We start from the raw sequence: 17,573 nt of genomic DNA, 5'->3' as shown, positions 1-17,573 counted from the left end.
ATTATAGGCTTGAGCCACCGCGCCTGGCCTTTTTCTTTTTTTTTTTGAGATGGCATCTCGCTCTGTTGCCTGGGCTGTAGTGCACTAGTGCCATCTTGACTCACTGCAACCTCTACCATCCAGGTTCAAGCGATTCTCCTGCCTCAGCCTCCCAAGTAGCTGGGATTACAGGCACACACCACCACACCAAGTTAATTTTTGTATTTTCAGTAGAGACGAGGTTTCACCATGTTGGCCAGGCTGGTCTCGAACTCCTGACCTTAAGTGATCCGCCAGCCTCAGCCTCACAAAGTGGTGGAATTACTGGCGCGAGCCATTGTGCCTGGCTTCTACACCTAATTTGCTTAGCCACTACTGTTTCACTGCTAGACATTTTGGTTGTTATCACTCGGCTATTATGAACAGTGATATAAGTAAACATTACTCTGAGTTTTTTTCCCCCAGGGGAAAGGATGTTTTGAGGATAGTTATCATTTCTGAATCAAAGGGTATACATAAATTAACATAAGGACAAACTGCCTTACCAAGGGGTAATATTAACTGATTGTGCCTTTAGCAATACACAGATGAATAAATTTCCCATGATTCTAAATGATCTTGGGGTCATCTGTTTAAAAATTTCCCAAAATAGTTTATACCAAATACATTAACTAGGAAAATATTATAAAAACTTCTGTAAGATGTTGTTTATCCTGTGATGTTAGAAAAGTAGAAATCTAATTAAAAAAATAAAGATAGAAAAAGAAAAGATACAAGTTCAGAGTATAAAAAGAAAAGCATAAAAAAAAATTCATCCATATGTTAGACAGAAGGCAATGTTTTAATGGTCTTGTGAAAACACCTTTAAAAGCAAAAAGACAAAAACAACTGATCAAAATCTTCATTATTTCATGATTGTGCATCTGAAAATAAGTCATTTACAGAATAAAGACTATTTAATTAAATATATATTTTTGTTCTTAATAAAAGCTTCAGTGACAATTTGAATTATATTAGAAATCAAAGTTGGAAGTTGAAGGTTTAATTTGTCTCACTCTAGAACCTTTTATTGCAGGTCAATTTGCCATATTTAGGAAGTTAATGTGACACTACAATTTATTTGTCTTAGAAAAACTTGAGGTAAATTAGAACTATTATAGTTCATTTTAGCTGAACAAGACTATTTATGAAACAATGTAGTAACTGTATTCATCAATTATATACATTTTGCAAGATGAAAAGTTGGATACAGATTCTTCATAACCTGATTATATTTCACAATTATATGCATACTGTTATGATTACATAAATACACTTTAAATACTAAAATTGTGAGAAAAAATATGCACTTCAGTTAATTTTTTTTTTTACTTACAAGCAAATTATGAACAAATTATTTTGAGGACCATTAAAGGCTTCTTGCTAGACATACAAATGTAATCATAAATCAACTACAAACAAATTATGGACAATCTAAAATTGCTCATTGCTTCAAAAACTTGTGGGCTAATTTTATAATTAAAAGGCTGAACTGATCAACCAGAAAATCTCAGTAACTGACTATATGCAAAATATATAAAAACAACCAGCCAACACCTTACTGCTAATTTCAGTGCATTACTTCTTTCTAAGCACTGATGTAGAATTATGAATTTTAGGTGACCAGTTTAATCATAATCGATTTTGAAAAATACCTTTAATTATTAAAAAAGAATTTATCTTAATGTTGGTAATACTTTACTTTTCAATCATTTTGTTCTACTCCTTCCGTAAGTCCCTTGTAATAGGAGCCTGATCATCAAATTACTTACTTTGTGTGCAACATTAACACAAGTTTTATGTTCAAATGCCTCAGAATTGTCAGCATGCATCTGCTTTTGCAAAACATGCAGTTTTTGTGATTCTTCACTAGCTTAATATTGAGGAATCAGATGTGCACACTAAATTACTCGGGTAATAAATCATCTAGATAATTTTTGGTGCTCTTAAAAAACTGTACAAAGGTCTATCTTCAATGTGTAACTCATTAAACTGGGAAAAAATTTAGATACACTTAAACTTACTTTGTTTTTATTACAGGCTGGCCTGTTCTAGTGTAACGCACTTTGTTAAAGCATGCTGAAGTCAGGTAACTGACTTAACATCAGGCAGTCTGACAGGTAATAAAAATAAGTAGCTCATCAATTAGTAGAATTGATTAGAATTTCTCTTTCTCTCATTTTTATTTTTTTCTGTGAATGCTCTGAAGATTACTATTGAGTACTACAATTATTGAACTTTTATTCACTTATATTCCAGAAGGAGGTAATGAAAGGCAAAGGAAGACTTTGCTCGTTTGCCTTCCAAGCTCCCTTAGTAAACTTATTCTCTTACTGCAAATGCTCATCTTTTCCTAAATAACTGTAGTAAACAAAGCCATTCCTCTCTTCTATCTTGTGGCGAGAGCACTGATTTTGTTCACAAGGGGTGTGGGAGATGGGTCTGTCCTTTCCTAATAGGAACCAGGAGAGAGCAATTCTGTTCTTAGCCCTAGGGATAAATCTGGATGCTAAGATAAACATGGTGGCACCATTTCTGTTGCAAGTACCTGCATTAGGCCCAGTGCTGGCCAATAAGACATAAGGGGAAATCTGTTTAAGAGGCTTCTGGAAAAGGATCCTTAAAATAATTTTTAAAAGACTCTTAAAAGAAATAGATGGGATACTGAACTTGAGTTGGAAGAGGTGAGTCCGGTCATCTGGTCTCAAAATGAAGGTAAAACTGCTGCCTGGTGGCCCCCAGCCCTCCGGCCGTTGCCACCACTGTGGGGGTGGGTGGTGGGGGAAGACGGCCATGATTCAAAGGAACCAGAGCTTTTGAGAAAACTTTTTATGGTGGTCTGAGCTTTGAAACTACAGATGATAGTTTAAGAGACATTTTGAGAAATGGGGCACACTCACAGATTGTGTGGTAATGAGACCCCAAACAAAACGTTCCAGGGGCTTTGGTTTTGTGACTTATTCTTGTGTTAAAGAGGTGGAGGCAGCAAGGTGTGCTAGACCACACAAGGCTGATAGGTGTGTAGTGGAACCAAAGAGAGCTGCTTCTACAGAGGATTCTGTAAAGTCTGGTGCCCATCTAACAGTGAAGAAAACTTTTGTTGGTCGTATTAAAGAAGAAACAGAAGAATATAATTTGAGAGACTACTTTGAGAAGTATGGCAAGATTGAAACCGCAGACGTTAGGGAAGACAGGCAGAGTGGAAAAAAGAGAGGATTTGCTTCATTAACTTTTGATGATCATGATACAGTTGATAAAACTGTTGTTCAGAAATACCACCACACGGGCCGGGCGCGGTGGCTCAAGCCTGTAATCCCAGCACTTTGGGAGGCCCAGGCGGGCGGATCACGAGGTCAGGAGATCGAGACCATCCTGGCTAACATGGTGAAACCCCGTCTCTACTAAAAAATACAAAAAAACTAGCCGGGCGAGGTGGCGGGCACCTGTAGTCCCAGCTACTCGGGAGGCTGAGGCAGGAGAATGGCGTAAACCCAGGAGGCAGAGCTTGCAGTGAGCCGAGATCCGGCCACTGTACTCCAGCCTGGACGACAGAGTGAGACTCCGTCTCAAAAAAAACAAAAAACAAAACAAAAAAAGGAAATACCACCATAGTATTAATGGGCATAACTGTGAAGTAAAAAAGGTCCTTTCTAAACAAGAGATGAAGTCTGCTGGATAACAAAGAGGTCATAGAGGTAGATCTGGCAATTTTATTATGGAGGAAACTTTGGAGGTGGTGGAGGTAATTTTGGCTGTGGTGGAAACTTTGGTGGAAGAGAAGGCTATGGTGGTGAAGGTGGTGGCAGCAGAGGTAGTTATGGAGGAGGTGATGGTGGATATAATGCATTTGGAGGTGATGGTGGCAACTATATTGGTATTCCTGGTTATAGTAGTAGAGGGGGCTATGACGGTGATGGACCAAGGATATGGTGGTGGTGGTGGAGTGATGGAGGAAACTTTGACGGTGGTAACTATGGTGGTGGTGGAAACTATAATGATTTTGGGAATTACAGTGAACAACAGCAATCAAACTATGAACCCATGAAAGGGGGCAGTTTTGGTGGAAGAAGCTCAGGCATTCCCTATGGTGGTCAAAGTGGTGGATATGGTAGCAGAAGGTTCTAAAAACAGCAGAAAAGGGCTACAGTTCTTAGCAGGAGAGAGAACAAGGAGTTGTCAGGAAAGCTGTAGGTTACGTTGAGACAGTTGTCCCAAATGCATTAGAGGAACTGTAAAAATCTGCCACAGAAGGAACAATGATCCATAGTCAGAAAAGTTACTGCAGCTTAAACAGGAAACCCTTCTTGTTCGGGACTGTCATAGCCAGTTTGCAAAAAGTGTAGCTACTGACTAATGCAATGTAGTGACAATAAGATGTATATTCCTGAGGTCTTTTATCTGTTGTAGTTTTGCCTTTTTCTTTTCACTACATCAGTCATATTGCCCTGTAAATTGTGGTAGTGGCACCGGGAATAAAAAATTAGGGAATTTTTAACTGAAAAAAAAAAAAAAAAGAGAGATGGTCCTTTTTTCATCTATTGGAGATTGTTACGTCTGCATGTAGTACCTTGAACCACACTGTCTTTCTACCAGCCTGAGGAAGAACTGCAAAGTAGAGCATGAGCCCTGACATAGGCGGCCAGGACCTCACCACACAAGATTATAAATCCTCTTACTGTTCAGTCCAGCTGAGACAAGAGTTTCTTTTCGTTTTAGCCTAAAGCATCCTAACTGATACAATATCTCAGAACTTTCCTCCTAAGCATTCTCTGTGTAGAAATGTATGCTCTTGACCTGAAAAGTTTCCAAGGAAAACATTGGGGATTTAAAGAATGATAGCCTTAGAAGCTGCTTATGTGGCTCTGCACATGTGTATCTATCTTTAAAAGACTTGTGCTAAGTCTAACTGATGCTCAAAAGCATAAGGAATAGGGCAAGTGTGGAGAATTCCACCCACACAGTGGGCAGAATTTTTTATTCTAGATAACAGGCCATTGCCACACAAGATGCAAAATAATGTCCACATATTTATATAGGAGCTCTGGTTTGCTCTTATTCTTTTCCTTCTCCCTTTGACAGTGAATATTTTATCACACAGTGCTTTCCTTTCTTCTTTCCATCTCATCTCTGCCCTGCTATGGGTGGGCAGGGGTGTATGTGCGTTTAGGTAAGAACCATAGATACAGGAGACAGGAGAGATGGACCTGCTTAAAATCAGTCTTTGATTTGCTGTTTCAACACAAGTATGTGAAAGTACTTTTCTTTGATTATGACTGCTGAATTGAAAAAGAAGCCTTCATTACATAATTCAACAGTCCAGATTTTCATTAACAACCTGAATTAAAGAGAAAAAGAGAGCATCACCCATTAAATATCAAATAAAGATGAAGGAGGAAATGTGAGATTTTACTTGTGACCACTAGGTTTTTGGAAAATGTCTAAATCTTGGATTCTGCACTTGACTGATGACCCTTCATAGATGCTGAGCTCTGCCATGGCCTGCCTTCCTACTCAGTGTTCATTAAAACCAAAGGATACTTTGGCAGCTATCTTACTAGACAGACAAGGAGAGGTAGTGGGAATGCTGATACGGATACCTCAGATGAGAAAGTGAAACAAGCTGTGACAAAAATGACATTGATAATTTTAGTAAAACTGTGCAAAGAGGGTGAGTAGGGTTAGAGTTACATCCTTCGTCCTGTAATTTCAGCTCTGCTAAACAACAACTTTAAGTCAATGGGTCTTTCATAGTCTTGTCTATGTGGGGAACAGCTGTTTAACTTTTACTAGACAGCTGAAGCCCTGGTGTCTGGGAGAGTGGCAGAACCTGCTCATAGCTGAAAGCAGCTGCCAGCAGTTCATCATCCCCAAACCGGAATGCTTCTTAGTAGAGCCACAAGGCTAATACACAAAGCATAGGTGATGGCCCATGCAAAAAGGCTTAACAACAACAACAAAACTGCATGGACTTAACTAATGGCTTGATTAGGAAAACAGAATTGTTCCCTCAACTGTTGTTGGAGGAATACGATAACTTTATCCAGTTGCCTAATGCCTTTTCCTCAAAACAATCTATTTTTTCTTCAGCAAAGCTTTTCTCCAAACACTGCTCAGAAAAATATAGTTCAAGTTTTAAAATCATAGCTTAAAAGATATTAAACATTTTTATATATTTATTCCTAATAAATAAAAAAAAATCCTGTTTACAATAACATCAATCATGTCTCAACAAATTTATACTATAGGATAGTATTTAGAACTTGTCTAAACTAATGTGAAAAATATTAAGGAAAAAAAAAATGTGGGCCGGGCGCAGTAGGTCACGCCTGTAATCCTAGCACTTTGGGAGAAGGATGAAGCAGGTGGATCACTTGAGGTCAGGAGTTCGAGACATGCCTGGCCAACATGGCCAACTCCATTCACATGGAGTTCATCTCTACAAAAAAATACAAAAATTAGCCGGGTATGGTGGTGGGTGCCTACAATCCCAGCTACTTGGGAAGCTGAGGCAGGAAATCCCGTGACCCCAGGAGGTAGAGGTGGCAGTAAGCCGAGATTACGCCACTGCACTTCAGCCTGGGCAACAGAGTGAGATTCGGTCTCAAACAGAACAAAACAAAATAAAAACAAATGTAAACCACTTATCTTCACTAACAATATTCATCCACCTTCACAGAGAGTTCTTTCCTTAGCAGAAAAACCACATCATTCCCAAGAATTTTTTCAATGTGAAATAACTTAGTTGACCTAAAAATAAAAACAGACTATCTAGCAGAAGTAGTTATTCATCTTTGAATCTTACCTGCTGTACATGGTAAGTGTGGAGAACAAGGAAGAAGTTACATGTATTTTAAAATAAACTAATCTTATTTATTTTACATGCTATCTTATAAAAACAATTTTGGGGAGGGGGTGGGTATGGTGGCTGACACCTGTAATCCCAGCATTTTGGGGGGCCAAGGTGGGAGGATGCTTGAGCTCAGGGGTTCAAGACTAGGCTGGCCAACATAATGAGACCCAGTCTCTACATAAAGTAAAAAGATTAGCTTGGCATGGTGGCATACACCTGTAGTTCCAGTTACTCAGGAGGCTGAGGTGGAAGCATCATTTGAGCCCAGGAGTTGGAGGCTGCATTGGGCCAAGACCATACCACTACACTCCAGCCAGGGCAACAGAGTAAGACCCTGTCTCTAAAAAAATTACTTTAGAAAAATTTTTGATTTCATTCTTTCTCCATATTTTATCTTAATTCCAATTGCCTTGTCTTATTTTTATCCTGTTGTAACTACTGTTCTTAGAAATGATCACAAATTACATTAAGAATCAGGGAAGATATTAATAAATAATTCAAAATTAGCAAATATTTTAATATTCTCCAAAATGAATTCAAGAGGAAGGCTCTCTTTACATGCTTTCTTATAGTCAAATCTAAATGATTTTTCACAAATTTTTATTAAAGTTTGTTGAGAAATAAACTAGAAATATTTCTAAGTAGCCCCACACGTTGTGAAGTTGTTAGATAAAACACAAGCCTACCTGTGAGAGGTGAAGGTGATCCAACTGGTGTTGATGGATTTGATGGAAAACTACTGCTGGTATGGTCAGGAGAATAAATCTAACCAGAAAACAAGAAATATACATGTATCAATAAGTGACAACAGCACATACAGAAATCCATTCACATGGAGTTATTTTTATAATCTAGTTGTCACCCTTAAGACTTCAGAGTGAAAAAATTTCTCATCAAGTTTTAGACTGTTTCATCATACAGAAGCCGCAGTTTAAAAAACAGATTAAAAAGTATATATATTCTAATATGAGAGGAATAAAATAGATCATAAGTATTTATTTTTCTAGGTGAAAATAACGAAGTATTTGTTAGAACAGAAAAATAAGAAGTACCTACAAAGTTAACAAATCTGACAATCTTTCAAGAATGTGGTATCTTTAAAAATAGTCACCTCAGAAAACTATTAATACTATCTTTTAGAATGGTCTTTAAGGACAGTTTAAAAGTTGAACAAAGAAAATAATCTTTTTAATGGTTACCCCTTATCTCTCATTTAAAAAGTTACTCAGTTTGATCAACCACATTTTTGCCAATTTTAGCTCCAAATGATTGAGTGTTGTAAAACATTAAACTTATTCTCAGAAGATACTTTTGTCACCCTTGAAGAAAGTGAAAAAATCTTGATATGCTTCAAAAATTGTTTCCAAGATGATTTGTGGACTTCAAATCCCAATAGGTCAACTTTGAAGAGGATAAATTATCGGGATGCATAAATTTAGGTATTCTAGCTTAAAGTTTTGTTGCAATACTTTATATTTCATATTGTCAAAAATAAATGGTGACAGACATTAATTCAAGTTTATCTAATTCAACAGTGAACACTTTTTTTGAGATGAAGTCTCACTCCGTCACCCAGGCTGGAGTGCAGTGGCGCAATCTCGGCTTAATGCAACCTCCGCCGTGCCCCAGGTTTAAGCCATTCTCTTGTCTCAGCTTTCCTAGTAGCTCAGACTACGAGTGCGCAGCACAACGCCTAGCTAACTTTTTTTTAGTAGAGATGGGTTTTCGTCGTGTTGCTCAGGTTGGTCTTCAACTCCTGACCTCAGGTGATCCACCCACTTTGGCCTCCCAAAGTGCTAGGATTATAGGCGTGAGTCATGGCGCCTGGCAACAATAGTAAACACTTTAAAAGTCCCCTTAATCCAGGCACCAAAGGCCCATCCCTAAGATCTCTTCTTGGACAATCCTATTCTTTTAATAGGCATAATGATCATTTTCATTATCTCCGCACTTAGGGCAGAGAAAACAACTTATATGGATAAATTGTGGTTAAATATTTCAAAAAGGAAAACTACTTGCAAGTGCAAAAAGTCATCTGAGTGCAAAAAGTCATCCAGTAGAAATGACCTTGCTTTGAATAAACTTAGACCTCTAATGAATTTAAAGAGACCCAATTTACAGCATACAAGGAATTTCAACATTGTTTTTAAAGAAAGTATAATAATGTTCTTTCAATATTTGATAAAGTCAGATATTGGGACAGGTTCATATACAACAAAACTCTACAAGTCACAATTGACAAATTTCATTTTTTTTTTTTTTTTCTGAGATGGAGTCTCACTCTGTTACCCAGGTTGGAGTGCAGTGTTGCAACCTCCACCTACCAGGTTCAAGTGATTTTCCTCACTCAGCCTCCCAGTAGCTGGGACTACAGGTGTGTGCCACCACGCCCGACTACATTTTGTATTTTTAGTAGAGATGAGATTTTGCCATGCTGGACAGGCTGGTCTTGAACTCCTGACCTCAGGGGATCCACCCACCTCAGTCTTCCAAAGTGCTGGGATTACAGGTGTGAATCACCACAGCTGGCCAAATTTCATTTTTTAAAAAGGTAACAGGCTTTCAAATTGTAAGCAGCCCAAAGTCTACCTTCCTTTGACTACAAATGAATATATCCACTTCAAATAAAATATGCCAGTTTGTATGATGTTAGTAACTTATAATTGTAAATGCCTTTATACATCAACTATCTCAAATAGTCAGGATCTAGACACTGTAATACTCTCTTTAAAAAGCTATTTTGGAAAAGTAAAGCTATGGAAAAGAGTTCAAAACACTTTGGGAGGATCTAGTAACAGAGAGATAGTATAAGATCAATATTAGGCTGGGCACGGTGGCTCACGCCTATAATCCCAGCACTTTGGGAGGCTGAGGTGGGCGGATCACCTGAGATCAGGAGTTTGAGACCAGCCTGGCCAATATGGTGAAACTCTATCTCTACTAAACATATAAAAATTAGTCGGGGTGTGGTGGGCAACTATAATCCCAGCTACTCGTGGGGTCTGAGGCAGGACAATCGCTTGAATCCGGGAGGCGGAGGTTGCAGTGAGCTGAGATGGAGCCACTGCACTCCAGCTTGGGTGACAGAGTAAGACATCGTATGAAAAAAGAAAAAACAAATCAGTATTATTGGTTTTTAAGTTGTTACCTTTTAAAACATTCATAGGACATGTGGTAAATTAGCTTGGAAAGGTACATTTTTGTTCTTAGTGGCTTTGCACACATACATTGATTTATTTCAACCACATAAGTAAATTAGGGAAGGTCATCAAACTTCAACAAAAACAAAATATGTTTCAACGTACCTTTTCCTTTTCTTTCTTTTTTTTTGAGACAAGGTCTTACTCTGTCACCCAGGTTGGAGTGCAGTGGTGTAATCATGGCTCACTGCAGCCTCAACTTCCTGGGCTCAAGCAATCCTTCCACCTTGACTTCCCAAGGAGCTGGGACTACAAGCCCCCACCACCACACCCAACATTTTTGTATATTTTGTAGAGATGGGGTTCCGCTATGTTGCCCAGGCTGGTCTTAAACTCCTTGAACAAAGAAGCGATCTGCCTGCTTTGGCCTCCCAAAGTGCTAGGATTACAGGTGTGAGCCATCGCACCTGGCCCTCAACATACCTCTTTACCACTGTAAACCACCATTTCTTATGTTCAAAATTCAAATAATTATACCATTTATGAGCAACTGATGCTCATCTTTATGAAATATGTCTTGACTACAATTTTGGCAAGGGAAGGAAAGGTTGATAACACTGATGGTGGATGGATGAGCGAGAAATTTTCAGTTCTATGCAAAACTGTGATTATTACAAAGTAGCCCAACTCATGAAGCAGCATTTTCTGTCACATGCTCCTGCTTACACTGTATTTCTAATCATCTACATTTGTTTGTTACCTGTTTTTTTCCTTTCCCATGGTAAAATATAAGCCCCAGAAGAACAAGGAATTTGTCTTATTAATGTAGCCTCAGATTCCACAAGAGTGCAGATAAATGGTGAGGGTTCAATGTATAGATATACAGCTGTCATTAAGAATGAAAAGCATAATCCTTGCTAGGAATTTCCATTTAAGTGCTTCTTTTCAGTCCTTGTATTTGATAAGGTCCCTAGGGTCCACCTATTTCACTCTTCCATTTCCTTTAATGTATGATTCCCCAGAGTTCTAGTCTCAGTTTTCTTTCATTTTTTTTTTTTTTTTTTTTTTTTTTGAGACGGAGTCTCGCTGTGTCTCCCAGGCTGGAGTGCAGTGGCGTGATCTCGGATCACTGCAAACTCCGCCTCCCGGGTTCACGCCATTCTCCCGCCTCAGCCTCTCAAGTAGCTGGGACTACAGGCGCCCGCCACCACGCCCGGCTAGTTTTTTGTATTTTTAGTAGAGACGGGGTTTCACCATGTTAGCCAGGATAGTCTCGATCTCCTGACCTCGTGATCCACCCGCCTCGGCCTCCCAAAGCGCTGGGATTACAGGCTTGAGCCACCGTGCCCGGCCTTCAGTTTTCTTTCATTTACCTGTGCTTTATCTCTTGGTAATAGTAATCTTTGTCAAATATCAACTAACACATCCAGGTGAATGACTCCTAAATTGATACCTCTCTTGTCACACTGGTTGCTAGACTTTTCTATCTGGACATGCTCTTTTTTCATCTCAAGCTCAGTTATGTCCAAATCTAAATTTTATATTACTACCCTAAGATTCCCATCCTTCCCATCTCTTTTCTTCTACTTAGGTTAGCAGCACCATGCTTATGGTTACCATAAGTACTCTCTCCTCTTTTCCTCTACTACTCTACTCTTCCCTCTGGAATCTGTATCCACAATTCTCCTAATGTTTCTGGGACAGGCACGTATCATAATCACCTACCCATAACACCACTTTAGATTTTACTCAAATTTGTGGCTGGACTACTTAAAGGTGTTTATATTTCTAGTTACTTCCCTCTCTTTCCATCCTATACATAATTGCCTAAGACACACTCAAATGTACTCAAAAAACTTTTTTTTTTTTTTTTTTTTTTGAGACAGAGTCTTGCTCCATTGCCCAGGCTGGAGTGCAATGCCCATGATCTCGACTCCTGCAGCCTCCGTCTCAGGTTCAAGTGATTCTACTGCCTCAGTCTTCCAAGTAGCTGGAATTACACAGGCGTGTGCCACCACCCCCGGCTAATTTTTGTGTGTTTTTTTTTTCCTCTTGTTTTGTTTTTTTTTTTTTTTTGAGACAGAGTTTCACTCTTGTTGCCCAGGCTAGAATGCAATGGTGTGATCTCAGCTCACCGCAACCTCTGCCTCCTGGGTTCAAGCTATTCTCCTGCCTCAGCCTCCCGAGTAGCTGGGATTACAGGCATGCACCACCATGCCAGGATAATTTTGTATTTTTAGTAGAGACGGGGTTTCTCCATGTTGGTCAGGCTGGTCTCGAACTCCCAACCTCAGGTGATTCCACTGCCTCAGCCTCCCAGCCCTTATAATCTACTTTTAACCTACATACCCTAATATGCAAACAAAATATTTTTTCATTTGCTAAACACAGCCCGTCATCCTTTCAGAACGCTTGTTTCTTAACCTGTCCCAGATGGAATTCTACTTATCAAAGTTCAGTTCCAATGTCACTTCCCCATTTAAACATTTTCACCTTCCTTATACTCTTAGAAAATAGTATGAACTTCTCTTTGCTCTTTTACTTCACACTGTGTTATACATTATCATTATTTGTGTATCTGTCTTCTCTCCTTGACTACAAGCTCTTTGAAGACAGGAAACTTATACTGGTCAACACTGAATCCATTATTGTATGCCAGTATCTTGTACAAGCAGGTGCCCAATGTATGTATTTTTAACTTGAGCGATTAAACTACAACTGAAATTTCCTATAATACTAACTGATAAAAAGCAGGACTCAATAAATGGTAGTATTTATCTTGGTATTTATACAATGTGGGTCAGCAACAGAAATACTAAGGGCAAAAGAGCTTGTTATAAATATGACTTAATTTCAAATCAGTTTTATGGCATAAGCTTTGAGAATAATCATATGGTGAGGTTTCACTATTTCTGGGAATTAGTGTTGATGTACTAAGCTGTCCATATCACACTGTTAGGTAGGCATGGGCTTTTGAGGGTAGAAATGGACTACCAATCCCGATTTTCCTTGAAAACTCTGTCCTTACACTTAAAACAATCCCTAACCATGTCAACAACTGGTGAAAGCTCCGTTATATCAAGGAAAGAAAGTAATAGTTTAGAGTCATATAAAAGCACTATCTTTAAATGACTTAGTGAAATGCCCCAATGCTGTATGTAAAATTGGTGTAAACTTAAAAAAAAAAAATCACTGTCTAAACAGGAGAAGCAGCACCAAAAACATATCAAGTATAAAAATAAGTCATTTCTGATATTTTTTCCAAAAGCAGCTTCTCTATTTGTACAATAAAAGCCAACTTTTTCACTCATCCATCACAGTCACTGGTTCTACTTTACCAGTTAAAGTGATGACAGACAGAATTGTTATCAATACTTTTCCTAAATTTACAGATAGCCCTGTAAGTTACAGGCCTTTTTAAAAAATCACTTTTACTTTCATAAAAAGAATGTCTATGGTGGGAGAGGAGGAGCAATACATTTGAAAAGTATGATAACACAGCCTATTGGATCACAGGTCATTTCACTAAGCTTTATATCTGAGTGTTTATTTTATTACCAAATCACAAACAAATCATACTTATTCTATAGAAATTGTGCTACTTTAAGTTCTAAACACAGGCTTTATTTGGCAGAGTATTCTAAATCAGGAATACGTTTCTTTTCATACTTCCTGGCCTTAAAAGAAATCCTACACTGATGTTTGAAGGTAAGAATAAAAAGAAGAAAAAAAATCAGTTACTTAAAAAAATAGGGGTAAAGAGTGATTTAGAGTCTAGAGTCTAAACAAAGTAAGCACTCATTCTGCATGCAGTCCATGGTCCTCATACTGTTAAATGACCAATAATGAGTAACTCCCAATACCTTCTGCCAGGCTTAAACGGTAATATGCCTCATTTTACTCCAACAAATGAGACTCCTCCTCCTATCAGTCATGGTCTATTCCAATCAGCAGGGTGCCAATAAGCCAGAGGCTAATGAAAAGGGCTTTAGACAAAAAAGAAACAATGGACTGCTACCAAGCCGAACCCCGGAACTGTGAGCCCAATTTTTTAAACACTACAGTGCACATTTCAGTTAATCTTTATTATGCTAATGTTATTGAGTCTAAGGAACAAAGAAAGTTATTTCATGAATTACTTTTAAACATCAACTTCCCTGAATTTTCTTTTCTTTTGTTAGAGACTACTGACCATTTATCCAGATTAATACACACACACATACACACATACACACACACACTCTCTCTCTCTCTCTCACTTTTTCCCTTGCTCTGAGGTAGAAATCAAAACATAAATTATCACAAAGAAGTCTGATATAATCAACAAAGTTAAACAGTCTTCTTGTTTGATCTCCTCTAAATTAAAGACCAAGTGTTTTGATATGGTATTAGGCACTGAAATAAACCAGATGTTTCTTCCTCTATATAACTCTCCACGGGCACAATCTTAAAGGGTTATTGTCTGGCAAACGTTCAGGGAAACACATTAGAAATGGCACGAATATCCAGATTTTCCTTTCCTTCTATCTACCCTAGTTTTTCTTTCTTTCTTTCTTTTTTTTTTTTTTATCTAAACTAATGCATAATCCACAGGGCTTTGGGAACTTTGTGTAAATACTTTCATGTACAATTCTCTTTCTTGCTATCCTGAGATTAAGACCACAATTATCCAGGCTTAAACCTAAAATAAAGGAACCTTTGCAAATGCATTATCTGGCCTTACATGTTTAATCACACAGTATTCTGTGTGCTCTTTAATACCTAAACTGAAGAACAAAGGTTGTACCCTCTGATGTTTCACAATATGAAAGATCTTTTAAGACATATATCAGACAATTGGGGAAATAGAATTACTTTTTAATGACAATAGCATAGTGTTCTCCATCTAAAACCAGATGCTATATTAAAAGCGTCACATTCTAAAGAACTTAAAATTTCAAAATAGTCAGAGTCACCATTTCAAAAGATCTATAATACCTGACATAAAATTATGATATGCATGTCAGACTCTCAAATGTAATCCTCATTAAGTTCCTTCTCCTCATCTCTTCTAATCCTTCCTATCCCCAGATAATATAATGTTTTTCTTTTTCAGTACATTTTGAGTGCACTAAACATATATTAAAGTGAATGTGCGTCTGTAAGGAAAGTTGGAAAAAGAATGTATTTGGGGAGGTGTCCGGCTAGGAAGTGGGGAAGCAGATGGATTGAAGGAAGGGATTTGAAATGTGCAGACTATGGCATGCAGTGATGGAGCAGATGGAATGCATCACCGTCAGCTATGACAGAAATGATTTATGGAATGACCTGGCTGCTCCTGCCTAGTAACAACACAGGATGACAGAGCTGAGTTTCCATGACAACCAAAGCCCACCCACTAACTAGATTAAACATTTCTTCACTGGATTCCATTCACAGTGAATTTGGGTTTTCTTTTCCAAATGCCATTTTGGTTTGGCTAGTATGCTGTTTATAATACGGGAAGATACTCAAGGATGTGAAGGGTAACAAAATGAACTTGAAGGGCCACTGAGAACATCACAAATTCTTGCCTGCCTATATGCCAAGGTTCCCTGATAGAAGCTTTTCTTTAATAAAATAAACAAACGACCTTTGAGAAAAAAAGCCCCCAAAATCAGCTTATATTTTAAAAAGTTATTTAGCACTGAAAGTTCAAATGTTATTTGTCCTGCTACATGTGAAATATCAGTTACTAGATTCTTCCAGAATCAGAAGGAATATGGCAAGCCAATCAAATACCTGGGAACCTCTCAGATTTAGTATAGAATAAAATTTTCTTCCTAAATAGGTCATTTTCATCAGGTGACAGTAAGTTGAGAAAAGGGTGAGATAATTTTCTTTCATTCTCATCAATATCCTGTAAGAAAATTACCATAGCACTGCACTTTCTGGATGTATGGAGCAGTGGTTAGGAGCAGAGTCTGAAGCAGGTCTGATCAGGGTTCTAATATATATGGGCTTTATCCATGCTAGCTTATGAGTCCCCTAGGGCAAGCTGCTTAATCTTTCTGAGCTCAAGTTACTTAACCTTTTAAACCGTAGTTCCTCATCTGTAACGTGGGGATAACAATGCCAACCTTACAGGGCTTTCTTGAGGATTAAATGAAACAGGGCATGTAAATACTTAGTATAGGGCCTAGCACCTAGTAAGCATTCAAATTATAGCTGATAAATTTTGTGGGTTTTGTTATTATTATTACTATTATTATTATATGATCCAAGACAGAACTCAACAAACATTCACTGAGCTCCATTTTGCGTGTGCTTCATCTCTACTGTGTAGTAGATGAGTCTGACTTGGCTTCATTTTCCAAGAAGCTAGTATTCAGCTGTAGAGAAAAATTTATTTACAGAAACAATATACAAAGAGGTTTATCTCCTTAAATATTCAACAGTTGCTTCCTACTACTCAGGTATTAAAAGTGCTCTGCCTTCTCCATGAATGGCAATGAATGTATCTGCAAGTTAATTGTACTTCATAGAAAATAAAAGACAATTCTGTGGGAATTATAAGAAGCATACTGCTCAGAAAACAAGAAGAAAAAAAATCATCTAAAGTGAAATTTTAGCAAGTGCAAACCACAAGTGCCCCTTTTTAATAATTAGATTTGAATCTGTTGTAGATTTACTGAAAAATGCTCTCCCTTCTAGTTTTGGCATTCTGAAAGAAGAGATTTTAATGTTTTAAGAATCAGATATTAAAATATAATCACTGCTTTGTCATTAATGTTCTGATGTGATGTATGTGAACTAGTTGCTCAAGAAAATACTATCGGAGTCCTTCAAATCAGTTTTACTCATTTTAGCATGATTCTTCAATGAATCTGGCTTTTTTGCAGAGAAGGCTCTCATTTCCTATCCCTTGAGTAAATTAGGTGCAGTTGACCTTTTGAAAAAAAAAAAAAAAAAAAAATACCGTACATAAAATGCTTTTGATCTTGGAAAAGCTCCTTATAAAGGCACTTCATTCTCTGGATCAGAATACTGAGTTATCTTTCGTGGCTCCACTTGACTTATATTAATGGGCCACTTACTAACTATGTATTTAGAAGAAATAGATTTAATGATTATTCTTGGCAGTTTGTGCTTTAGATGACTTCTTTTTCCTTTTCCCAGCATTTGCTGTACCATAGGCATAGCATTTAAGGGCACATATCAATACAAACCGAGAAAAACTCTAAATGTGTAATGAAATTGATTTTGTTACATCTACACTCTTTAGATACTTATCACCTACAAAATCTAATCACTGTATTCAGCAGTGTAAAATTCATTCAGTAGAATGTGTAACATCAATACTTACAGATGCCAAAGCCTTTCCAAGTGCATCACCTGTCTGTGAGCTTCCAGCAGCATTCCCTCTGGTTCCTGGATATTTCATAGAGAAACAAATCAAGAATTTTACCAGCAAATATATTTTAGTACTCTGCCATTATTTCAAGGGTGTTCTCTATTGCCATCTCACATCCATTACAATAAACTAGGAAATACTCTGCATGTGTTGTACTTATTAATAAAGATGAGTTCTTTACCAGTCTCTATAT

The 17,573-nt window shown here is 37.7% G+C and overlaps 1 protein-coding gene across 12 annotated transcripts in view; it reads right to left on the bottom strand.

Annotated features, from left to right (window-relative positions):
• Window positions 1–17,573, bottom strand: part of LOC101019996 (transcription factor 12) — a 254,403-nt gene that overhangs the window by 39,417 nt on the left and 197,413 nt on the right. For all 12 annotated transcript variants that reach the window (XM_031662545.1, XM_021941719.2, XM_031662548.1 and 9 more), the window contains 2 exons: window positions 17,333–17,397; window positions 7,555–7,633 (listed from right to left, as the gene is read on the bottom strand). In XM_031662545.1, coding sequence (XP_031518405.1) covers window positions 7,555–7,633; window positions 17,333–17,397 — 144 coding nt within the window. The remainder of the gene's footprint in view (window positions 1–7,554; window positions 7,634–17,332; window positions 17,398–17,573) is intronic.

Source organism: Papio anubis, unplaced genomic scaffold, assembly GCF_008728515.1.
Source record: "Papio anubis isolate 15944 unplaced genomic scaffold, Panubis1.0 scaffold74, whole genome shotgun sequence".
Lineage (NCBI taxonomy): Eukaryota > Metazoa > Chordata > Mammalia > Primates > Cercopithecidae > Papio > Papio anubis.
This window is presented reverse-complemented; position numbering and strand designations above follow the sequence as displayed.